This window comes from Vidua macroura, chromosome 6 (assembly GCF_024509145.1).
Source record: "Vidua macroura isolate BioBank_ID:100142 chromosome 6, ASM2450914v1, whole genome shotgun sequence".
NCBI lineage: Eukaryota > Metazoa > Chordata > Aves > Passeriformes > Viduidae > Vidua > Vidua macroura.
Window position 1 is genome coordinate 4,075,744 of NC_071576.1, and position 24,458 is coordinate 4,100,201.

The 24,458-nt window shown below is 50.5% G+C and overlaps 1 protein-coding gene across 2 annotated transcripts; it reads right to left on the reverse strand.

Moving 5' to 3' along the window:
- Positions 1-279: 279 nt before the first annotated feature.
- Positions 280-8,223, reverse strand: OTX2 (orthodenticle homeobox 2). Of its 2 annotated transcripts, XM_053980429.1 has the most exons (5): positions 8,133-8,223; positions 7,847-7,937; positions 4,026-4,244; positions 3,491-3,642; positions 280-2,223 (listed from the first exon to the last, which is right to left on the reverse strand). In XM_053980429.1, exons 3-5 carry the CDS (start codon positions 4,120-4,122, stop codon positions 1,603-1,605), a joined length of 870 nt encoding a protein of 289 aa, XP_053836404.1. In that variant the 5' UTR covers positions 4,123-4,244; positions 7,847-7,937; positions 8,133-8,223; the 3' UTR covers positions 280-1,602. The 2 variants fall into 2 exon arrangements, with proteins under 2 accessions (XP_053836404.1, XP_053836405.1); XM_053980430.1 differs by lacking the exons at positions 7,847-7,937; positions 8,133-8,223 and adding an exon at positions 5,847-5,873.
- Positions 8,224-24,458: the final 16,235 nt, after the last annotated feature.

Here is a 24,458-nt window from a genome sequence, read left to right on the forward strand (position 1 = left end):
CAGAGCAGCCGCATCCCTCCCTCCCTCCCCACGAAGAGATTTGGCAAAGCCAGAGTGGGAAAGGTCACGTTAGCCAAGCTCTGCTTCTAATGGAAGTTTTTTGATTAAAGATCTCAAAAATAAAATAACGCCCCTCCTGGATTTTTGCTTCCTTCACGTCGGGGAGCTGCCAGCAGAACCCCTTTTGTCTCAACCCTGCAGAAGCAGCCAGACCCTCCTGGTCTCCCGTGCCCCTTCTCCGTCACTCGCCGGCTGTGATTAAAATGGAAGACAACCATCAAGTGTGCTAGAACCATTTTAATATAATTATACATATCTGCCAAATCCAGGAAAAGAAGGTTTATGCATATATATCTTTTTTTTTCTTTTTTTTTTTCAGTTAACATCTGCAAGCATAAACGACAATGAATTTCTTGGTTTAAATTCATCCAGGTCAGAGCAACTGCCCAAAGTCCTGTCGGATTTGACGGTTACTGCCGGCGTGGCCAGCAGTAAGTGAGCTCCAGAGGAGTTAAATGTCCTCGGGTGGGGTATTTTCGGTCTTTCCTCTTTCATTCAGAGACAGTTTGTTGTAAAAAGTTTCAGTGCAGTTCACCTCGGGTGAAAGGCGATCGTGTTTTTTGCGTTTTTCTTTTTTTTTTTTTTTCTTTTTTATTATTTTTTAAATATATATTTTTAATTATTTTTTTTAAAGATGATAATAGGTAACTCAGTTGCTCTGAATTTCACTTATAATTATAACCTATTTAAATCACAGCAGAACTCCCGCTGGTGCAGAGTTCATAGTTGCATACAATACAGGAGATCACAGTTTTGAAGTCTAGCACAGATTAAAAACCACAGATGTACCATTTATATAAGACACACACTGATTGTCTCTTAAAAACTACATATTGACTCCTTATGAACATTATCTTTTTTTTTTTCTTAATCTTTAAATAAAGTAGTGCAGCTAGGACAATCAGTCACACAACCCACACAGCCCTGAACCAAGTTCTCCGGGTGCCAACTTCAGCAAGTTGGGCATGAAACAGTTGGATGAGCTCGAGAGAGAAAGAAAGAGGGAGGGACAAAAAGAGGGAGAAAAAGAGAGATGTTGTCCATTCTGAATATTTTAACCGAGGGTTGGCTAACACATTGGAAACCTCTGGGTGAAGGATCATCTTTCCACGCACACACAAAAAAAGAAATAAAAACCTAGACTCTTTTTTTTTTTTTTTTTTTTTTTTTTTAAACTGGCCCGCAGGTGGGAAGGTCTCCCACCTCTTCCAAACAAAGAAACCCAACAATTGGCTAAAACTAGAAAGAACACAGATGGGTCTGTCTGGTTTCTGCTCACTAGATGATCTGTCCGTTTAAGGCCTTCCTCCTCCGTTTTTCCTCTTTATTATTCCTTTTCCAGAGCGTCTGAGCAGGAGATGAGTCTGAACGGGATCACCAACACTGTCCCCCTCTTGTTGCTGTCAGTTTTTTTTTTTTGTTCATTTGTTTGTCCATGGAGTTATTTTTCTCTTTAATTTAACCAAGACCTGACTAAAACTGGAGCACTCAGCCCAGCCTGTTCGTTCTCGTCGCGATTTCTCTCGGTATCACAAAGGTTCTTCACAAAACCTGGAACTTCCATGACGATGTCTGGTCCTTATAATCCAAGCAGTCAGCATTGAAGTTTAACTTCCAGGAGGCGGTTTGGTCTTTATAATCCAAGCAATCGGTGGTGGAGTTAAAGCCCAAACTGGAGGCTCCATAGCCCTGGGTGGAGAGGGAGGCTGGAGACTGGTTGAGGTGGCTGGTGACCGCGTTGGCACCCATGGGACTCAGGGTGGCCCCCGGCCCGGGGAGCTGGTGGTGCATAGGGGTCAAGTAAGATCCACAGTCCATCCCTCCGAAATAGGAGGTCGATCCAGCGTATCCTTGGCTGTAGCCTGATGCCTGGGTGTAGGTCATGGGATAGGATCTCTGCATGCAGGAGGAAGAGGTGGACAGGGGGTCTGAGAGCGGGGAGATGGACGCTGGGCTCCAGATGGACACGGGGGCGCTGCTGCTGGAAATGGTGGGGACTGAGGTGCTGGAGGGGGGAGTGAACTGCCCGCTGGTCCCGCTCTCCGAACTCACTTCCCGGGCTGGCGAATTCTTCTTTTTAGCCGGCCGTACCTTGTTCTGGCCCCCGTTCTGCTGCTGCTGCTGCTGCTGCCGGCACTTGGCTCGGCGGTTTTTAAACCACACCTTCAGGCAGAGACACAAGGGAGGGAGAAAAAGCCTCGGGTTAGGGATGCACAGGCAAGAGGTGGTGGCAGGGAGACCTCGCCGGGGAGAGAGACCCTAAACTGTCCCCCAAGAGCAGAGGGTTGCGGGCTGCTGCGAAGAAAAGCTCCGGGGCTCCCCCTCCCTGAGATCATTAGCAGTAATAACAAGTGGAAATCACAAATCAAACTCCTTAATAAGGTCACTTTTGGGGAGAAGGCATTCCCTCTTTGCTGTTTGCCAGCCGGGGACCCCCAGGAATCACTGTGTAAGGCCCATTGAAGTCGAGCCCTTAATTAGAAACAATAGAACATCAGAAAAGGAGGGAACAATTAGGGAAGCAGCGGTTCGGGATGGGGAGGGGAGTAAAGATGTCTCATTTACCCTCCAAACAGGCTCTCTGCTCTCACCCCCTCGGCCAGAGTTGGCCCCTCAGCCCATCTCACCTTCCCTTAGCAGGGCCCAAGGGGGCTGGCTGGCTCTGGGGAGGTTTTGTGGGAAGGAGGATGGGGTTTGGCATGGGGGTATCCCAATCCCAGCCACCATGCTCCACGGGAACACCACACAGCCTCGGGAAGCCTCGTCAGGAGGCAAGTGGGAGGGATGGCTTTGGAGATGCCCTGCCCCTGCTGCTGGGGTGTCCTAGGTCCCAGAGCAGCCAGGACCCTCCTGCCCTGCCAGCAGCACCTCCAAAATGCTGCCGGGATGGGCTCTCTGCAGGCTCCTGCAGAGCAGACACAGCCCAGCCTCAGGAGAGGGGTTCCCTCCACCAAGGCAGCCCCTCTCTCATCAAAGTGCCCTCAGAGGGGGAGGAAGCCCCCAGTCTGTACTGGTTTGATCTGGGATCCCAGCCTGACCCAGCTCCGGGGATGTGGAGATCCCTGGGGAAGTGGGGATCCTTTGTGGCTTTTGCAGGGCCCCCAAATGTCCGCAGGACAGGCTGGGATTTGGGGTGCTGGGGATGGGTGTGGAAGGTCCAAGAGCTGGGATTCAGGAGCTGCACAACACCCCCTCAGTGCAGAGGGAGAAAGGGGGAGCACACCTGGGGTTGCAAAATGCCACCACATCCCCTCACTGAACCCCCACCCGTCTCTGAGCCTCCTTCACCCCACAAGGGCTTGATTTGGCTTCAGGACTGAATCCATCCCCTAAACCCGTCCCCTCGTGTCCCTCCCTGTCAGGCACAGGCCAGTCCAAGCCCTTCACGCGGTACGGAGGGGGAGGGCAGGTGGGGCTCTCCGCATCCTACCTGCACTCTGGACTCGGGCAGGTTGATTTTCAGGGCCACCTCCTCCCGCATGAAGATGTCGGGGTAGCGGGTCTTGGCGAAAAGAGCCTCCAGCACATCCAGCTGCGCCCGGGTGAAGGTCGTGCGCTCCCGCCGCTGCTTTCGCGGGGTGGCTGCGAACGGAGCCAGAGGCCCTGGCTGTCAGTCAGCGGCCCCTTAGACCCCGGTGTCCCCTCCAGCCCCCTCCCTAGAGGGGCACCCACATTCTCTCCCCTCTCCCGGGGGTCCCGCACCCCCAGGATCAGCCGCCACAGCGCGGCAATCCCAACTCCGCATCTCCCCTGCGTGCGTTCGGAGCATCCCCAGCACGGGGGTCTGCCCTGTTTGCAGCCCCTTTCGCCGATAAAAACTTGGGGGTCAGGAAGAAGGGAGACCCCACGCCCTCACCCACCCAAGCCAGCGTGATCCCTGGGCATGTTGCGCCTCCAAAATCCCAGCGGCTTCTCCTCCGTGGAGCAAAAAGGGGGAGGGAAGAGGGAAGAAAAACGTGGCTTACCGGGATAACCGACGGACGGATGCAACAAATCCATGCCCGAGGTTGTGAGACTCAGGCCATTGACTGCATAAGGTGGTTGCTTAAGATAAGACATCATGCTAAAGTTGTGGCGGGGAGGAGAGTTGGCCGAAATCCGGGCGAGGGGGAGCCGGCCGAGCGCCCTGCCTGCCCCGGGCGGTGCCTGGGGGAGCCGTCGGGCGTGGGGGGGCCGCCAGGTGCCTGCGCAGGAGGAAGAGGAGGGAGCAATGCAGGGATGAAGGGGGAGTCAGGCCAGATCGCTGCCCCCCCGCCCCCCCCCTTCTCTTTTATCCCCGCTGCCTTCCCCCCCACCCCACCCCCCCACCCCGCCCCGTCAATCCTCCCGCTCGGACCCCAACCGGATTTGGGAGCTGGGAGAGACTGACTAGATAAACGCATCTCTCCCCAAAAAGGGTGAGGAGGGGAGGGAAGGGGGGGCAAACCCCGCCAGTAATTACTACCCGAACAAAACCCCCCCATGCCTTCAACTGCCCGCATTGTACGGCGGCCGGGGGCATTTGCATAGGATTCCCGGCCGGGCACCGGCTAATTGTCTCAAGCAAAACTTGATTGGGGCCATTGGCAGACACAAAGAACCCCTCGGCTAAATAAATAATGCAGATAACAAAGCCCAAGGGTGAGAAACAAAGAAACAATTCAAGAAACCTATCTCTCCACTAGTCTCTTGCAAGGACTTTAATTATCCCAGGTTTGGGCAACATTCAAACCTTCCCCCCTTCTCCCCCTTTTCCCCTTCCCCCCGACGTTGCTGCATTTCAGAGCTCAAATGCCCGCTCGGGAAGAGCCAAACTTTTCTGCTCTCCCGCCATCAGTCCACGTCTGCAGTAATTTCCACCGGCCATTTGCACCTAATTAGTACTCCGGGTAATTAGATTTGGAGGCAAGTAACAGATTTATTAGGCTTTCAAGAAACTCTTGATGACGGAGCTGAAGCTAAACAAACACCTCAGTGGTGAGCGGCCCCGGGACAGCCCCGGCAGGCGAGCGGCTCTCCCGGTCACCGCTCGGGCTACCCCGGTCCCCTCTCGCTGCCCCGACGGGACCGGGATCTCTGCACCGGGGAACGAGGGGGGACCCAAACACGCGCTCCGCCAAAAAAAAAAACAAAAAAGAAAAAAAGAAAGAAAAAAAAAAAAAAGTACGGGCCAAACCGGGACTCCCAGAAAGGTTTAGGCTGTTTTTTCCCACAGAAAATATTTTTTAAAAAAATCTTTTTGAGCGAAAGCTCGCCCTTCCCTCCATTCCCAGCGGCCGTCGGGAAAACCAACTCCAGCAGAACTTTCTTCCCGAAACAGCCCAAAACTCCGTGTTTCAGCCCAGCCGACTCCCCGGGAGGGCCAAGCGCTGCCGGGGGGGCTCCTGCCCCGGTGCACCCCCCGCCAGCGCCGTCGGTGCGGGTTCTCCGCGGCGCGGAGTTTCCCCTTCTCCCCTCGGGGAAGGGATTTGCCGCGCACAAACGCGCTGAGAAGCGGAGGGAGCGCGCATCCAGCGCGGGGTGCGCAGGGTCGGGCCCCGCTTTTAGCATCACCCTCCCGGGGGAAGCCGAGCGGGGACGGTTCTACCGAGGGGGGAGCCCCGCTCCGCGGCCGCCGCTCTGTTCGCCGCGCAAGACGCGCGGGAGAGCAAGGCGGGGGCTGCTGCCCGCTTCAAAACGAGCGGAAATTTTTTTTTTTTTTTTAAAGACAAAAAAAAAAAAAAAAAATTATTAAAAATAAAATAACAAAAAAAAAAAAAAAAAAAAAAAAAAAAAGCACAAACACCTCCTCCCCCAGAAAAACCAACCCTAAAGCTCCGTTCGGTTAAATTCGGCGGCATCCCACCGAGGCGCCAGCCCGGCGCGGCCGCCCGCGGAGCCGCTCGGCCGCGGCCGCGCATCCCGGGGCCGCCCCGCAGCCCGCGGAGCAACGGCTCCACTCCGCAATCTGTCACCTTTCCCCCTCCTCCTGCTCCCCCCCCGCTCCGCATAGATCCCGGCTACCAGTTGCTCTGCCCTCGCTCAATAATAATTACCCCGTCCGAGAATTAATTATAATAAATGTTTTCTTGATAAACTAACGAGATAATCCGGGCGGCACACGCTCCCTAATTACGAGCCACCGGCCCCGGCTCCGCTGCTCGCCCCGGTGATTAATGCGGGGCAGCGATCCGCGCCCGGGCGCGCAGCCTGCGCCCCTGCCCCCGGCCGCGCTGCGGGGGGACGCGGGGCCGGGGGGGCTCGGCCGGGCCGCGGAGCAGCGCGGAGGGGCTCCCGCGGAGGGCGAGGGGAAAGGTGCCAAGGTAGAAAAGGGAATTTGTTTCCTTTTGTTTTGCAAACGAGAGCCGCGTTCCCTGCCCTCGCCGCGCCCCAACGAATTTCTGACATTTTGAAAATTCTCATTAATTTAATTTTTTTTTAATCAAAACCTTTTTATTTTTTCTTTTTTTTTTTCGCACTGGAGGGGCTGTTTGAGGTGATATTTCCCAACAATCGAATTTTGCCACGGTGCAAAGGCGGTGGGGATGGACCCGACACTGGCTCTGCCGGGCGGTCCCCAGCGCTTCGCCCTCCGAACCTCCGCGCTGCTCCGCGGCCGCGGCCCCTCTCCGGGACCGGGAGCGGCAGAGCCGGGCTCGGCGGGCAGCCACCTCCGCCGCAGGCCCGCCTGCCCCGTCCCTGCCGCCCAGCAACACCCGGCCGCATTTTTAAAGTGCTTTTTTTCCCCCACTTCTTTCTATTTTTTTTTTTTTTAACTACAGTTGCACCTTTTTCAAAATAAATAAATAATAAGCCTCAACTTCTCTAAGCAGCCGAAATCGAAATAAACCTCAGCAGCCAAGGAGGGTTTTAGTTCTAAAGAAACTTGTGCCGGTGCACAAGGACTTTTCCCGAGTTTCTCTTTGTCAGCGCGGTGCAAATTCAGAGGAGAGGCCGGGGCGCGTTACTCGCGGTCGGTGTCTTTAGGAAGCGCTTTCCCAAGGCATAAAAAAATAAAAATGAAATAAAATAAGGGAGGTGGATACCAGCTCCAGCACCTCTCCGAGCTGGATGCCATTTCTGCCATCCGTTTTGCCCACACCAAATCGTGAAGCTCCGGCCCTAAATGCCTTGAAGATTTCTCTCCCTGCGCTTTCCAGCCCGGTTCTCCCGGGCCGTGAGTGCCCAGAAACACCTTTGCAGAATTACTTCGCTGAGTCTCCGCATCGCGAGGAAGAGGAGGAGGATGAAAGGGTTCTCAGGTAGGAGTCGAAAGAGGGGAGAAATTCTTCCCCGTTTGTTTTTTGTTTGGGTTTTTTTTTTTTTTTTTCTTCCCTAATTTTAAAAGTCCAGGTTGAGGTCAAGAAATAACTACAGGCCAAAGGAACAGGCCGGAGAAAAATCATGCACCCAACGAAAAGGCGGTGAAGCCCCGCGCCTGCCCGCGGAGAGCGAGCGGCTCCGCGCCCGGCCGCGGGGGACGAGGCTCGGGGGGCTCGGGCGGCGATGGGGAGCGCCCACGGCTTCCCGGTTTTGCCCTTCGCCCTCTCATCCTGCAGCTCCCGGTCCCTGCCGAGCACCGACCCGGGGCCGCCGGCTGTCCCCGAGCCGCGGCCGCCTCCGCCCGGCCCGGCCCGGCCTCTCCCGGGCAGCTCCTGCGGGAGCCGCCTGCTCCCCGCACAGCGCACCCCCACCGCACACAGGCTATTTTAAAATAATCATAATTTTAAAAAAAAAAATATATATATATATAATTTTAATTCTCCCTGCGTTCCTGGCCGCCCAGCGATGCCCCCGAGGAAGGATGGAGCCAGCGGGTCGGACTTACCTGCGAGCCTCGCCGGAGCCGCGGGCAGGGCTGGGGGGCGAAGGGGGAAACCTGCTCCCGGATCCTCGCCAAATTCAGAGCTCGGGCTGAGCTGGGAGAGAAAGCACAAAGCGGGAGGTTAGAGAGCTCGCCGCATGCACATGCCCACGACATCGGGGGGAAAGGGGGGGGCGGAGGGGGGGTGGAGAAAAAATGTTTGAAAAAGGAGAATAAATGGGGAAAAAAGGGGAGGGGACGGTGCAGGAGAGGGATGCGGGGATGCTCGGGGTCTGGGCTCGGTACATACAGAGCTGGCCGGTGCTGGAGCTGGTCAAAGTGATTTTATTTTTAATAATAGTGGCAGGGTGCGTTGGAGCTGAAGGTCTCTACCTCTCTCGGGGAGCTTTGCTGAGAAAGCGCCTCTCTGGCAACTTTTTGACGCAAACTCTCCAACCAATGGCAGGGAGAGAGTGATTGACACATCTAAGCCAGGGGGAAAATAATAAAAACACACACAGGGGGAGGAAAAAACAGGCCGCTGCTGTACCGGGGGGACAATCCAGAGAGAAATAACAGCCACCGAAATGACACCAGAATATACATTAAAAGAACCTGCTCGGTTTAAAAATATACATTATGGAGTGGAGCGGATGAAGTCATTGTGGAAATTAATGTGATGGACAGCGGAGATGGAATTAGCGAACTGCCCGGGGAAGGCGAGGAAGGGGGGTCAGCAAAAGGCTGGGGGGTGGCTGTAATAATAACAACAACAACAAAAGATATTAGTGTATAGGAGTCAATATTTGTGAAGGGGGGACACGGAGCCTACCAGGAGCCCTGGGCTGAGCAGCAGGAGATGGGTGAGAGGAAACCCACGGGGAGCCAAGGGGAGAATCCCCCCCAGCACAGAGCGGGGTGCCCCCAGCCCCGGGTCCCCCCAGTCGCACCCACGGATCGACCACACCCCAATTCCACCTCCTCGGGGCCAAGTCACCCCTGGAAGAGGGGAAATGGAGTCACCTGGGGGACGACGTAAATGCACTTTAAATTGTATTTTCAAAGATATATAGCGATGAGGGTGTAGATTGGGACTTAGCGGCGTGGCATTGAATTTGCAAACAGGGACGTGCACTTGTTTTTAATCGAAATAATTTGGGAGCAGCGACGGGCTGAGGGTGAGGAGGGCCCGGGGGGTTCCCGCTGCGGGGCACAGCCCGGGCTGGCACACCGGAGCCGGGCACCGGGATGCTCCCCTCGCACCTCCCGTCCTCGCTCAACTTCTCCCGGGTCACAGCACCCCGAAAATAAAGCTCTGGCAAAAGGCAGGAGGATGGAGGCGGCCGAGGTCGGAGGGAGGGAGCGCTCCCAGACTTTCCTCACTTTGTGACAATGGGGGGAAAAAACTGCAGCGGCTCGATCATTTTAACGGGGTGACCTATGTTAATGAAGTTATAGCAATTAATTCGCTTCTTTGTGGCTCTCTCCGAGCCTGGCTGCGTGCGATCCAACGTGGTTGTCCTTGGACTTTAGCGCCGGCGGTGCAGCCCGGGCTGGAGGTTTGCAGGAGCAGGTTTGGGATGCTCGGGGCTGGGCTGGGCGGATGGGTGGTGTGGCTTGGTTTTGGGTTGTGGGTTTTTTTTTTTTTTTTTAATCCTTTCCTCCCAGAAAGGAGGAGGAAGGAGGCGGCAGAAGGGAAGGAGGGAGGGGAGAGGAGGGGAAATAAAACAAACAAACAAACAAACAAACAAACAAACAAAATACCCCCTCGCCCAGAACCGGCGCAGCCCTGCCCGCCGGAGCCGCTCCCACTTTGGCCGCTGGGTTGTATTTTTTGGGGTTTTTTGGTTGGTTTTGGTTTGGTGGTTTTTTTTTTGTTGTTGTTTGTTGTTTTTTTTTTTTTTTTTTTTTTTTTTTTGTTTTGGTTTGGTTTTTTTTTTTTTTTTTTTTTTTTTTTTTTGCGAGGCGACTTCGTGGAAAGCTGGTACCCGGGGTACCCCCGCAGGTACCCCCTGGCCCCACGGGACTCCCAACCCTGCCCTTCTTGGAGTTGTGTTTTGATTTATTTTTCTCTCCCAGACCCACGAGAGTCTTTTGTGGGGACTTTTTTTTTGTGGATTTGTTTGTCTAGTTGAGTTTGGTTTGTTTTTTTTATTATTATTGGTGGGGGGGAAGGAGGTGGGGGTAAGGGAGGGGCAGCTGCATCCACCGTCCCTTTGCAGCATCCCCCCCTCTCTCAACCCTTGCCCAGAGATCCGCGCCGGGCAAATCCTTCCCTCACCTCCCCGCATGTCGGCACGGCCACGCCACCCCTCAGCCTCTCCTTCAGCAGAGCACCAGGAATAAATATCCCGATTGAACCCTTCCCCCCCTCCGCCCCCTCCGCCTTTGCCATCGTCTCCCGCCCCCACATATTATTTAATAACCTTAATCCACCTCGGAAGAATGAGAGAGATAATTCGTTCCCGTGTATCCTGACCAGGAGGGTATTTTCGAAATCGATTAAAAATAAAGGGGGGGGGGGGGGAATTAAAAAAAAAAAAAAAGAAGGGGGAAAAAAGAGGGGGGGGGAAGGAAAAATGGGGTGTCTGGGGGCTGGAGGCAGCCGGGCAGGGCTGAGCAAGGTAGAGAAATAAAATCCAGTGCCTGAAGACAATATCTGGGAGAGCAGGAGGGGAAGCAGAGCCCAGCCCGGCTGGCAGCCCTGCCTGCAGCTCCTGGCCCTGGGCAGCGGCGGGCAGAGCTGCTGCCCTGCCTGCAGCCTGCCACGGGAGCAGGAGCATCCCAGCCTCTCCCTCTGCCCCCTCCAGCCCGACAAGTTGGGAATAATTCCCGCGGCCAATAAAACAAGTGGCAGAGATGGACAGTGTTACTTAAATAAACAAGGGTCTCTTTAAAATTCTCATCCACTTCAGATGTCTAAAGTAAGATTGTGATGATTTTGTCACGGTTTGGTAAATTTACCCCTTTAAGAGGCTTTCATAAATCCCAGAACACACCTTCAGCCAGATTTGAATATAGATTTAGGTTTTAAAACCCAGAAGCTGGGAACACCGCTTTATCAAAGAGAATTTCCCTTTAGCTTAGCAATGTGTCGGAATGGCTCTTGCAAAGATTGGATCTGAGAGGGGGAAAAAGGGGGAACCTTCTTTCCTGGAGCAATCCTGCACACACTTTGCAGCTGCCTCTGCCTTCAACCTTCTGCAGCTCGGGGAAAAGTTACAAAAAAAATTTGATAATCATTGTTGCAGCTGTAGGATCTCGTTTTTTTTTTTTTTTTAATATAATTTTTTACTAATTTTTTAAAAAACTTTCCCATCTCTTCTGGTCCGTTTGGAAATCGTTGCAGAGCAGGTACAGTCCCAGAGATCCAGACTAGCTGGGGCTAACGGGGAGTGAGTGGAGATGTGGGATTTTCTGCCCTCTGAGAACTTTATGCTCAGAGATCCAAAATCTGCTTCTGGGATGAAAAGAAACTGTAACTTCTGCTTCTCAGTAAGTTCTCCAACTTTCCGATGCCAGTCGGGTTGCAAAGCCATTTTCTCTCTCTGCATAGCTGTCTCTCTTCTCTCCTTTTCTTCTTCACCCTCTCCACTTCTCCTCCTGATTTAATTTCCGACTCTCCTCACTATCGCGACCGGTCCGCCCGGGGTTTTATCGCCGCGTGTGTCGCTCCCAGGGCTGAGCTGCTGCCCGCGGTTGTGATGACCAAGGGTGGGGGGAGGAAAATAAGAAATCATTTATTCAGGTCGGGTGAAAGTTAAGGGAAAAAGCGGAAAAAAAAAAAAAAAAAGAAAGGAAAAAAAAAAAAAAAAGAAAAGAAAAAGAAAAAGCCCACCCCAAAAAGAACTGATTTATAATTTGTCATCTTTGTATCTCTGATCGGCTCCGGAAAGCGATGCATGCTACGCGCTTTTAAGCTTTTCCCTCATCGGATTTGTGTCTAGTTAAAATATTCCAGACTTTCCTTGAAGTTTATCTGCAATTCAAGTGTCGGTTGGAGTTTATTTTAGTTTAGGGGGTTTTGTTTGTTTGTGGTTTTGTGGTTTTGGTTTGTGGGTTTATCTTAAGTTCTAAGCTCCCCCCCACCCCAAAATCTCCCTTTCTGGGGGTGCAAAGCCAGAGGCATTGGTAGAGCTGTGTCAACTTCGAGAAAGGGTCAGATTCGTTTTAAAATGCCAGAATGAGTAAAAAAATATATATTCCCTTCTTTTCCCAAGCGTCTTGGGAGGGGGATGGAGGAGCCGTCACCTCTTTTGGGGAAGGGAAATAAAATGGAAAGAATAAAAAAATATGAAGGCAGCATCTTTGCCTAGATGAAACCAAGTTTCATAATTGGGATGGGGGGCCGGGCGAAGGAGAGGAGGGGATGGTGGAGGGATTTTGGGGGGATCTGAAATTTGCCCAGCTCCTCTTGGAGCCGGGCAAGTCCTAAAAATGTCACCCCGAGAGCAGCGAAAGTGAGGTCAGGGCTTGCACCTGAGGGAACGTCTCATGTGCAACGAGGCGGGGGTGAAATAACCCCCTTAAAAAAAAAAAAAAAAAAAAACACCAAAAAAACCAAATAAATGAAAGAGAAAGAAATGATGGGTGTTAAATAAATAAAGCAGCACTGGGGGGAGGTTTTGCGGGGAGGGGGCGCGGGCGTGGGGCGGCCCCCGGGGGCCGGAGCGGGAGCTGGGGCAGGGCTGTGGCCGAGTGTGGGGGGTGTGTGGTGATGAAAGGCGCTAATGCTGCCGGTTTACATAATTTTTCTCTCCAGGCCATGAAGTTACCTTGATGAGCAGCTCGCTGCAGCAATCAGATTATAGCTCCCAACCCAGATATTAAAATAACAGTTACAGTCCCGCGTCCCGCGTGTTGGCAAACTTGGGAGAAATGAAGGGGTCGGGGGAGCGGGGGGAGGGAGAGAAAGAGCCAGAAAAGGGGTTTTGTAAGAAAGAAGAAAAGAAAACCGCAGAGAAGCTTTAAACTAGTCTTTCGTTTGTAACCTTTTACAACCTTTATTTCCCGTATATGAAAAGCTCCTTTTATTGAGACCCAGAAAGAACTTTTATTTTTTTTTCCCCTCCCCCCACCACCTTTGGATTTTTAATTAGAGCCCCTCAATTGCAGCCATATATATAGGAATCGATATAAAGTAATCCGTGGAGATGGGCTAAGGTTTTAATCGAAAATCTTCTTTGCCATTCTTTGCAGATCTCCTTTAGCCGCTGGCTGGTGGAGAAACAAATGTTCATTACAAAAATACCCCCCGAACCCCCCAGAGCAGCTTCCCCCCAACCAAACAAAGCCACAATGCAGAAAGCTTGCGAAAGATCCCAAACCAACTGTTGTTACCACGTGAATAAGAAATTACTCCTATGCTTAACTTCATTCTCCCTTGCAGGCAGGTATTTTTTTCATATTGAAAAAGTTTAAAACCAGCTCCGAATACTGCAGTTAAATTTTTTTTTTTTTCTTCTTTCTTAAAAGGTGTCTGGGTGATGGTATTTTCCGTGCGGGAAGGGTCTGGCTTGTGCCGCGGGTGTCTGTCTGTCTGTCTGTCCGGCAACAAAGATCCCACAGTATAACACTGCGCTGAAATCCACATCCCGTCCTCTTGCAGCTTCTCAGACCCACAAATATCGCACTTTCTTGAATTCTTTTTTTTTTTTTTCCCTTCCCTTTCCCCTTAGTGTTTGGCTTCTTTCCCCCTTCTTTTCTTTTCTTTTTTTTTTTTCCTTTCTTTTTTTTCTACAAGTGCTTTTTATTATATAAAATTTAACTCTTTGCTTCCCCGCCATGAAATATTTCTTTTCCGATGTAAAAAGAAAGGAAGAGAGAGAAAAAAAAAAATTCCCAACTTCCCCCAAAGCTCCCCCAAGCTTCCTTCTTTCTAAAGAACTAGGGCTGTTTTTCTCCAGGGGAAGGTGGGGGGTGGAAGCTAAATATGAAACAATGCAGGCAGCTTCGGGTTTATTTTGGTAAATTAATTGTGAGACTGTTCTGGCTCCTATGTGTTTCTGCATGATTAAACTGTGCTATTTGTTCCCCAAAGCTGCACATTAGCAGAAAGTGCAAGTCTGTTTTAAAGCATCATCCTCAGGTTTAATGTAAGCAAACTGGGCTAAGTGAAAAGTTTACCCGAGTAATTGCAACTAAGAGTCCGCTGTAGTTGTTTTAATCATTATTTTCTATCTGATAAGTGCTTTTTAAAGAACAGACCCCGCATTTTTTTAATCTGAAGGAAGCGAATCTGGCCGTATTTGTACCCCAACCTCGCGTCTTATCTGTATGAAATTTCAATTTATTTAAAAGCCTGGTATTTAATACACGACACGGGCCACATTTAGTTTAGACAAACCCCCTCTTGTACTTTCTCCGTAATCACGCCTAATGAAAACGTGGGATTTTCCCATTATTAAAAAAAAAAAAAAAAAAAAAAAAAAAAAAAAAAAAAAAAAAGTGAAAATATAATGCATCTTCATTAGGAAAATTGACTGCTGTGCTCAAGACAGTTCTTAATTGAAAAGGCAACCTATTTTAATGGTGTGGTTGAGGAGAAGATTACATACTTTATCCAAACACAAAGACAATTAATAATGAGGACCAGGCTGCTGCCATTAACTCTAATGTAGTTACATCAATGTCAATGCAAGTGCTCGTACCTGAGAGGTGCTGGGGGATGCGCCCGCGGCCCCTCCGCCCTGCCCGGCCCGGCTCAGCCCCTCCGCCGCCGCCAGCCCCGGGCACCGCCGCCCCGCTCCTCCGGCACGGCCCGCCAGCACCGGCCCCGTCCGGCTTAGCGTTATTTTTATTATTATTTTGAGTTTGAACGGCAGCTCGACCCCGAGGAGTTGTGCGAGCGCGGCTCGCCCTCGCCGCTTGCTTTAAAGGGACTTTTTCAGAGCTGCCTAATTCAGGATATTTAAGCGCAGGACAATGCGGGGTGGTGGGAGCGCTTAAGCCGCAGTTTGCAAACGAATCCGTGCCCCACAGCCAAGGGAAAAGTCCTGTCCCCCCCGCTCGTCCCCGGCGCTGCCAAGCGCCAGCGTTCGCCCGAGCGACGCCTCCACTTTAGGCATTTATTTGGACTTTAAAAAATTTTTTTAAAAAATAAAAATTCAACTTTCGGTCGCTCGCTGCGCCGATCAGGTGCGTTTATACCGAGCGCTGGCTGTGGATGTTTTGCCTGTTTTTTTTTTTTTTTTTTTTTTTTTCCCCTTTCCCTTTCCCAGGAGGAGCGGCTGGGTGGAAGCCCCGCTCCCCCGCAGCCCCGCGGTCTTTGCGCGGCCGCGGAGCCGCGGAGCGGAGGAGGAGGAGGAGGAGGAGGAGGAGGAGGAGGGATGCGCGGAGCGCTGCGCGCCCCTTGCCCGTGTTAAACAAAGTCCTCTTCAAAGCCCCTTCCTCGGCAGTGAAGTCGATTTGATAATTAAAAATAAAATAATGAAACCGGAGCAGCCCAATTTCTCCCCCCGCCAATTAAATAAATAAACATCCGATAACTGATCCCTCCCTCCCTCCCTCCCAAAATTGATTCCCCCCTCCCCCAGCGCCATCCCCGCCAGCAACTTTCCCGCAGATCTTTGTCCCGCACCGGGCAAAGCGCTGCCGGTACTCGGGGGGGTCCCGGCCGCGTTTATTTTGGGGGGCGAGGAGCAGGATTCCCGGCCTGGATCCCGCATCTCCGCGCGGCCGGGGCGGTGCGGGGTTGGGAGGAGGGTTCCTCCTCTCAGCCACCCCCCCCGGGTTAAATTGGCTTTTTGGGGTGTCTGGGTGGGTGCGCTGGCAGCGGGGACAATGCGGCCGGGGGTGGGGGGCTCCCGCAGCCCCGGGCCTAATCCCGGCCGTTCCCCCTCCGGCAGCTTTTAATCTCCGCCGGGGGGAGGAGAAGGAAGGGGAAGGTGGAGGGCGGGCGGCGGGGCCGGTGCCGGTGCCCAGCGGCGCGGGCTGCCCGCCCCGGGCGCGGTCCCTCCCCGGCCCCGCCGCCGCCGCAGCTGCCGCCCCCGGCAGGGAGGGAGGGAGGGAAGGGGGTGCGGCCCCGCACCGGGCACGGCGGGGGCCCCGGAGGGCGGGACAGTGCCCGGCATCTCCCACCGACAGACAGACAGACGGACAGGGCAGTGCCCAGCATCCCCCCACAGACAGACAGACAGACTGTGCCCGGCATCCCCCCGCAGACAGACTGATAGGGTAGTGCCCTGCATTCCCCCCCACAGACAGACAGACAGATGGACAGGGCTGTGCCCAGCATCTCCCACAGACAGACAGACAGAGCAGTGCCCGGTATCTCCCATCGACAGACAGACAGATGGACAGAGCAGTGCCCAGCATACCCCCACAGACAGACGTACAGAGCAGTGTCTGGCATCTCCCACAGACAGACAGACGGATGGACAGGGCTGTGCCCAGCATCCCCTCACAGACAGACAGATGGACGCATCCCAGCATCCCTCCAGACGGATGGACGGACAGACAGATGGACAGACAGGGCTGTGCCCAGCATCCCCACACAGCCAGCCATGGCAGTGTATAGCTGCCCTCCCAGACAGACAGACAGAGAGACAGACATGGAGGTCGGATGGGCAGAGCAATGCCCATCCATGTCTCCCAGACAGACGGACAGACGGACAGACAGCTGTGGCCCAGCAGCCCACACAGAAGAGAGCTGCTCCGGCTGGGGCCACCCTGGTGAGCAGAGCTGGGGGCAGCCCAGGTGGGGCCAGGCTAATCCCCAGGCAGACAGACAGACAGACAGACAGACTGCGCCCCCTCAGCCCGCCTGGCAAGGGGATGCCCCGTTAAATCCCAGGCAGAGCAGGTGGAGCATGGCTAATCCCTGGCAGAGCCGGGCAGTGCCAGGCAGGGCTGGCTGGCCAGGGTTTGTCCCGGGAGCACCTGGACGGACAAACAGCCCCAACACCTCCAGCCCGGGCACCGAGCCGGTCCCACAGGTGGAAAGGAGTTATCGGGTCCGTGACCATCCCGGTGGGGGATTTTCTACCTGTGAACAAACATATCGATGCGATTTCCCTGCCCGTACCGGCGGGGAGAGGCAGAGCAGCGGGGGCCAGGCTGGCTGTGGCCTTTAGGAGCTATCCTGACATCCGCAATCGGAGATAAAAAGAAAGTTCCTGCTGGTTCCCTTCCAGACAAATGAGCCTGGCCGGGTCTCTTTGCTCTTTAGCAGCATCTGCCCACCCTCTGCACCTGATTTCTCGCAGGAGCCTTTCATCTCCCTCCCCTGCCTGCTCCCGCAGCCCCGGCTGCTCTGCCCGCGGCTTTAATGGGACGGGAGGATGCGAGTCCCCCGGGACGGGGCTGTGGCCACCTCCTCCCTGTCACCGCCGCCCGCGCTGCTCTTCCCACAGCTCCCGCGCCTCCTCGGAAGGATGACTGCAAAGGGATTTTTGATGGGAGGAGAGGAATTTCCGGCACTTTTGGATTCCTGTCTGGAGACAGCCATGCTAGGGGTTGTCACCTCCTTTCTCGAAAGGCTGTCCCCGCAAAGGGGACATTGGTAACACACGGGTTTGTGCCTGTGGCTAGAAAGCAGGAATGTGAGCCAGATGCAGCGGGGTTTTCTGTGGAAATGTGTCTGTTTGTCTCCCTGCTGTTGGTGGAGGTAAATCTGATATCAACAGGTTGTTGAGAAGCAAAAAATCCCTCCTTTCATGTGCACTCACTGATAAACACTGGGGTGAGGTGCTTTGGTGGCAGGTTTCTCGGGAAAATAAATGCTTTCTGGGTGGAATTCTCAGCCGTGTCCTGTCCCCACACACTGCTGTGGCACAGGACTCAGATCACTTTGCCTGCACGAGGTTGCCACGAGCATCCAAAATGCCCTCAGGTCCCTGAGACCCCCACTCCAGAGGACTTGCAGGAGATCTGTGCCCCCCTGGCTCAGCAGCTGTCTGCCAGCAGGGACACCCAGAGACATCTCAGGTGACAGGGGACGCCTGTATTCAGGCAACAAAGCCACGTTCACTGTCTGAGCTGCTCCAGCCTGTGACAGGCAGTCCTTCAGGTCCCTTCTGGTGTGAGGTGACACCTCTGTCACAGCTTTTTGCATCCACAAGTGAAATGCAGGAGCCTGTAGGTAACACAACCCTGCCCTAATACTGCCCTGTGCTCACTGTCCATCTCTCAGTGCCTTGTTCAGGTGGACCGGTGATGATGTGGCAACTTGATCGACACAGCAAGAGAGGTCTGAGTTCAGGAGGTGCTGACAACCCAATTAGTGAGAGCAAAACCCTCCTGAGGTCCTTTGGCTTGGTCATCCAAAGTGTATTCCTGCTTGTTTGTGTCTGCCTGGGGAGTATTTTGGATGGATGGATGTACACAGATGAGATCTGGAGAATGTTCTCCAAACCCTGAGGTTCTTCCCTTCCTGTGTGCAAACCCAGGGCCATCAGGATGAGATAATAGATAATATATACAATATAACAGATAAAATATGGTGATGGTTGATTTGCAGCTTGCTATGGCACGGATGGGTAAGGGGGGGCAGGCTGCAGGTGTTCACTGGAGGGAGAGGTCCAGGGTCAAAGCTCTGGCTCAGATTTCTGTTTCAGTTCTCTGGGATCAGTAGCTTGTGGAAAGGCAAACTTCTGGGAGAAGGGAAAGGGCTGAAACTTCTTCAGCCCTGCCTGTGGCTGAGAGGAAGAGGAAGATGGGGCAGTGATGGGGCTGCCATGTGTGGGAGGGTGTGTGAGCAGGAGGATGGAGTTGGAGAGGTTCAGATTGGACATCAGGAAAATTTCCTTCATGGAAAGGGCTTTTAAGCAGAGGAAGGGGCTGCCCAGAGAGGTGGTGGAGTCCCCATCCCTGCAGGTGTCCAAGGAAAAACTGGAAGTGGCACTCAGTGCTCTGGGCTGGGTGACAAGGTGGTGACAGTCACAAGTTGGGCTTGATGATCTTGGGCATCTTTTCCACCCTCAGTAGTTCTGTGGTTATTTTCACTTTGTCACTTCATGCTCTTATCTCTGGTGAAGCAGAGGAAAGCTGCAGCTTCAGCCCCATTTTGGTTCTTGTAGGAATTTTCAGCCCTGGCATATTTTTCCCGTATTGTACTTTGCCTTTGGACTACCTGTCAGATTTTGGACCACTACTCCAGATTTCCTACCTGTGCATGCAGCTGGGAGTAGACTCCTGTAACTCCATAATTAGGATATTTGCTGTGATTTACTTTATAGAGTCCATAAATCCACGTCTGGTATCTGATGAGAAATTTGGAAGAAGCTGCAGCATGTCTTTATGTAACACAGACAGTCACAGCTATGTCAGCAGTTGAAGTATTTTATTGAAATGCAACTTTCCAACATTTTTTGACATAAGCGTTATCAAGAAATGCAAATTATAGCATAATAGTATAACAATATAATTGCTCAATTCCCCTTAACTCACTGCAGTTCTTTTCTGAAGGAACACTACAAAAGGAAGGAGGTCGATTCCTTTCATATAACTAAGGACTTTTAAACCTTTTTAAAGTGCGTTTTTAATAAAATATTTTATTTTCATGCTATCCTCCTGCACTGTAGATAGTTTCAACCTCTGTACTCGGATTAATTGTTACAGGAGTTATTATATAAAGCCTATTAGATTAAAAAAGAACTAATATAAACACCACTGGCTGTATTTTACCCTGCCCTTGCCATTCAAAAAAGCTTCCCAGTGGCTGATGTATGAATTATTATCAATGAAACACAGGACTTTTAACACTTCAGATTTTCTGCTTGCACTAAGATCACAAATCCAAGTCCATTTATTAAAGTAAATAGAACTCCAAGGTGTTTCTCAAGCAGAAAAGTTAATTTTAAAGCCCAAGTGGGTCTTTATTTTGAGGAAAAAATATTTCTGAGGAAAAAATCCCATGAATATGCTGGTTTTTGTTTTTTTTTTTTTTGGTGACACTGAGCCTTGGAAGTCTGTATAATTTTTACTTAAAATGTGACCATTTTGTCAAAGCTGCCCATTACTCAAAATCTGGAAGGAAAGATCAGTCTGGAATGGAAGTGACAAAATGGTTTTGAGAAATGCAGTTGGACACCTTAGAAAAATGTGGACAAGGATGTTATGGATTGGGGAAAAAAAAAGTTGACCAATAATCAGGCATTTATGGTTGAGCCAGTAAGAGAAGGTCATGCTGAATGAATCTCTAGTCATTACTCTGTATACGGTGAAAAACTTCAATTATCATCAATTATGAATTTAATCTGGCATTGGAACTTCCTGCCAGAACGAATGAATTAATTCTCACCACACCTGATGACACAGGGGTGTTTTCTCTCCAGTTTTCAGGGGAGGAACTGCCTCTTAAGTGAAGGTCAAGCAAAGAGCTTGTGGGAGGACTGGTCTGGTTCCTCCATCCCTTTCACAGACACACTGGCATCCCTTTCTCAGGCTTCAAAATCCACTGAAGTAACACCCACAGCATCTTCCAGAGGAGGAATTCCAAATGACACTTCTGCAGTTCTGGACAAAGCGTGATTTAGGTGGTTTAGAAACAAATGGGCAGCTCCACACGATGTCCCAGAGTGCTAAATTTCACTCAGGTTTAACCAAAGGATGTGTAAAAACTCATGTGGCTGCACAGCTGAGGCAGATCAGGAGTGCAAAGGTGTTGGAACCCTGGACGCTGAGAATTTTAGACTTCCTGTGCTGAAAGGCTTCCAAAATTAATGGATAGCACTCAGATTGCAGGTGTAAATAGAAATGTTTAAAATCACAAAGTAGAAAAATTAAAGGTTTTGGAATATAGCAATATATATAAGGTAAGATGGGAGTTTTAATGCAGTAGCTAGTTATTCTCCTTCACCTCCTTCTTCATAGGTTTGGGTAGTTTTATGTAATTAGACAGAAAAGTCTGCATTGCAGAACACGAATAAAAATAAAAATAATTTAAGTGTCATTTCTTAATTGGATAGTTTAGCCTTAAAAGACCTCGTAGAGAAAAATAGTTAACTCAAAGGTACTTGTTCCAAAAGCCAGCCTCACAAACATTGCCAAGAGCTGCTTTTGCAGGCATTGTGGGATTTTTGGGATTGTCCTGTGCAGGGCCAGGAGTTGAACTCGATGATCCTTGTGGGTCCCTTCCAGCTCAGGATATTCCACGTGTCCGTGGTGAGCCCGGATTTTGAGGGAGCTCTGCCACATGTCCAGACCATGCAGCTTCATTTGGCTTCATTTGGCCTTAATTAAGACCTCACTGGGAATCAAGCTGCAGATTTATACCCTGGAAATTTTTCACTTTGCAAAAGGTGGAGGAATATTGAGGGACCTGCCCAGATTTGTTCCTTAGGATAACTGGGCATCCTCCTGCCTTAGCACCTGGATCCAGCACACAGGATCCCTTGGGTCATAGGAATTAAGAGCCTTGTGCATTTTCTCCTTTCACTTAAATGTTTTCATTTTCCTTTTGTGCACTAAAATCATCCATGTCCCTGTGGGAAAGTGGAAAAAGGCCTGGCTGCTGGTTTCTCAGGGAATATGACAGCAGTGGCTGGAAGTGGCAGCCAAGTGGAAATTAACTTTTCTGCTTGAGAAACACCTTGGACTTCTATTTACTTTAATAAATGGACTTGGATTTGTGGTCTTAGTGGATGTGCCTTCCTCTTGGAGACAGTTTTTGCCCCTGTGTACGGCTTGGGAGAGAGAAGAGGTGAGACCAGATTCCAAATTTGTTAAAACCAACACAAACATTGCAACATAGATCACACAATTCCAGTTGTTTGTCCCAAAGGAATACTTATAAATCCATCAAATTTCAGTTGGCATTTTAATTATTCTGTGTTTCTTCACTCTTGTGGTAAAAGCAGCTTTTATACTTCCCTTTCCTTTTTGTTTTTTCCTTTTTAATTTTTATAGATATATATTTTAAAATTATTTTTTCCCCTTTAAGGCAGCAAACCCTCCCTACTGAATCCTTATAAAGACCTTAAACCACCTGGGAATGGTTCTCACTTACAAAATCCTCCTCATATGATGCCCCTACGTGGTCCCCTGGCTGACAGCTGGGAGTTCCCTTTTCTGGGATCACAACTTTCAGCCTGAACTTCTTCACCAACTCTCGTTTGGATCTTTCTTAGAAATCTCATCCAGTACCAACCCACTCATCCGCTCTAGACCTGAATTTCCACCTTTTTTCTCTGCAGTTGCAGAAGGGACTTGTCTGGCTGGTGGGAAGGTCGGTGCATTAATCCTAAATCCTTTGGTGGGGTTTTCAGCACCATGCACGTGGAGCTGGGGGGAAAATGTGTTTTCCTTTTGGTGACTGAAGCAGAAAACTGTCAGGATAAAAGTGGACTATACAGAGCTGAAAACAGATTTTTTTTTTTTTTCTCAGATTTTACAGGTAATCTAAAACCCCTTGGAAATGTGATTTTGAATCAGTCACAGACATTGTGCTTAGCTGACATGAAGTATTTTATTTTTAGGCTATTTAACTAGTTTAAAAACTCTCTATTTTTTTTTTTTTGGTAGGAAAGTGCTATTTTAAAATAATATTTTTAAAAAGTTAGTTTAGAAGAAGTAAAAAACCCACAGAACTAAATCAAAAAATCCACACACACAAACTATGGGCATTTTTGAAAGCAAGCCTTCCTTAAAAGAATACCCAAAGGAATGAAGACTTCTTTATTTCCCAAATTTCCCCCATACTCACAAATAGTTTTGAGTGGCATGACACTCAAATTTTCAGTGAACTTGCCCTCTATCAAGAAACAAAATAATAGCCTAGTTCTCCCCACCTGCTGTGACTTCCCTTAATTCCTTAATTGCTTTAATATGAGCAGGTTTAGGGTATGTTTATACTAAATTTTTTAAAAAAATGTTGAATATTGTGCAAGTTTGATTGTTTCACTGGTGTGGGGAGTGGGTCAAGGAGGGGGGGAGCTGTGTGAGTAAAACACCTCACCCCTGCTCAGAGCCTGGCATCCAGCAGCATCCCTGCAACCACCACCACCTGCAGCAGTGCAGGGAAGGAGGTATTTACCTTCCTCAGTGTGAACAGACACAGATTTTTGGGGAAAAAAATAAATCAGGGGATATTTTGATTAACTAAATATTCCTAGCAACACCTGTGTTAAACATCAGGCGGTTTTTTGCTAATGCAGCATCCTGATGCTCATCCTTAAATCCACAGGTACATCCCTTTGGGTCATCCTTCTGTGTGGGCCAGAGATGTGGAAAATTCAGAAATGCACTCATTTGATGGCAGCAGAAAGGGGGGAAGCACGGGCTAGTGGAGGCTACCAGCAGTGGGGTTTGGGAGGGACATTCACATCCCCTCAAAGGCAAACATAATTCAGACAAGGACAGAGCAAGCCAGACAGTGCCTGAGCCCTTTTCCCAGGTGACAAAGCCAGGGGTGACCCAGATGTGATCCATGATGCTGCTCCACTTGCCAGGGAGGCAGATGCTGCTGCTTGGAAAACCCTTGGCCACAGCTTGAGCTGGGCTCCTGTGATTGCTGTCCAAGGAGCAGTGGTGTGGTGGGCTGGGATGACTGGGCTCCCAGCTTCCCCCCATCATCTCTCCCCTCCTGATAAATTAAAGTGATAAAAAATAAAACCATCAAATACAGATTTTATGCAGCCTCTTGTTGTAATTAAATATCTTAAAAGCATAATAAAAGCCATTATAGCAGAATGAAAAAAAATGCTGCGAAATTTTGACATTGGAAGCCGCTCTCTGCAAACCCCAGACCTCTGTGCTTGTTCCTCTGGTGGCTGAACATCGAGATGAAACAGATCTTTTCTTTCTGATGGCAGCAGTCAGGACATGAGTAGCCATGTTAATTAATCAGTTAATGTAATAAACCCATCCTCAGGTTGGCTCTAATGGGGAGCCCCTGCTCATCACACTCCACTCAGTGGGACCACACAGAGAAAATCTCCAGTGTTTTCAGTTGCTGGAAAATGCTTGCAGAACAGTTTGACCTTGTGCATCCTTGACTAGAATTCTCTGGTTTCAGCTCGTGTGAAGTGACTTTTTGGCACTGTTGGGATTCTGGATGAGATCTGGCAACACGAAGTTGAGCGTAAATTTAACAGCTCTTTCAAAGCAAAGCTCTGGCTCCCTTTGGAAGGGGTTGTGTTTGGCACACCAGGTCCAGTTTTGCAGCAGCTGTGGAGTACACAGCCAAGACAGGTGGATCAGGCTCCACAACTGCTCTTCCATCACCTCAAATGTTATTTTTCCAGCTATGGAGAGCTCAGCTACTCCTGTGGCTGACACACCTTACCTTGCTCAGCCCTGGTTTTATTTTTAAGCTGAAATATACTTGCTGGGTGCTTGAAGAAAGGAAAGGAAAGGGGGAAAAAAGTTTGCTTGTGAGCAAGACAAGCTTAATTCCACTTAAAACCTTTTCCAAGACAGAATTGAAACTAAAGCACAACGTAAGGTGAAATTACTGCACTCATTAGATTTGCTGTTGTTGGGCTGCTACCTGCACACTCAGCCCTGCAGCTTTCTAAGCAATCAAGTGTTGCCCAATTTTGAATAAGCCCAGGATCCTTCCCTGTCATTATTTCTGCTGGGTTTGGTCATTGTTCAGCTCTGACTGTGCCTTTTGAAGTGCTGAACTCGTGGAAATGGCCAGTGTTGAACCTGACCTGTTGCCTATCTCCCTGCTGTAGACTAAGAGAAAAAAAGT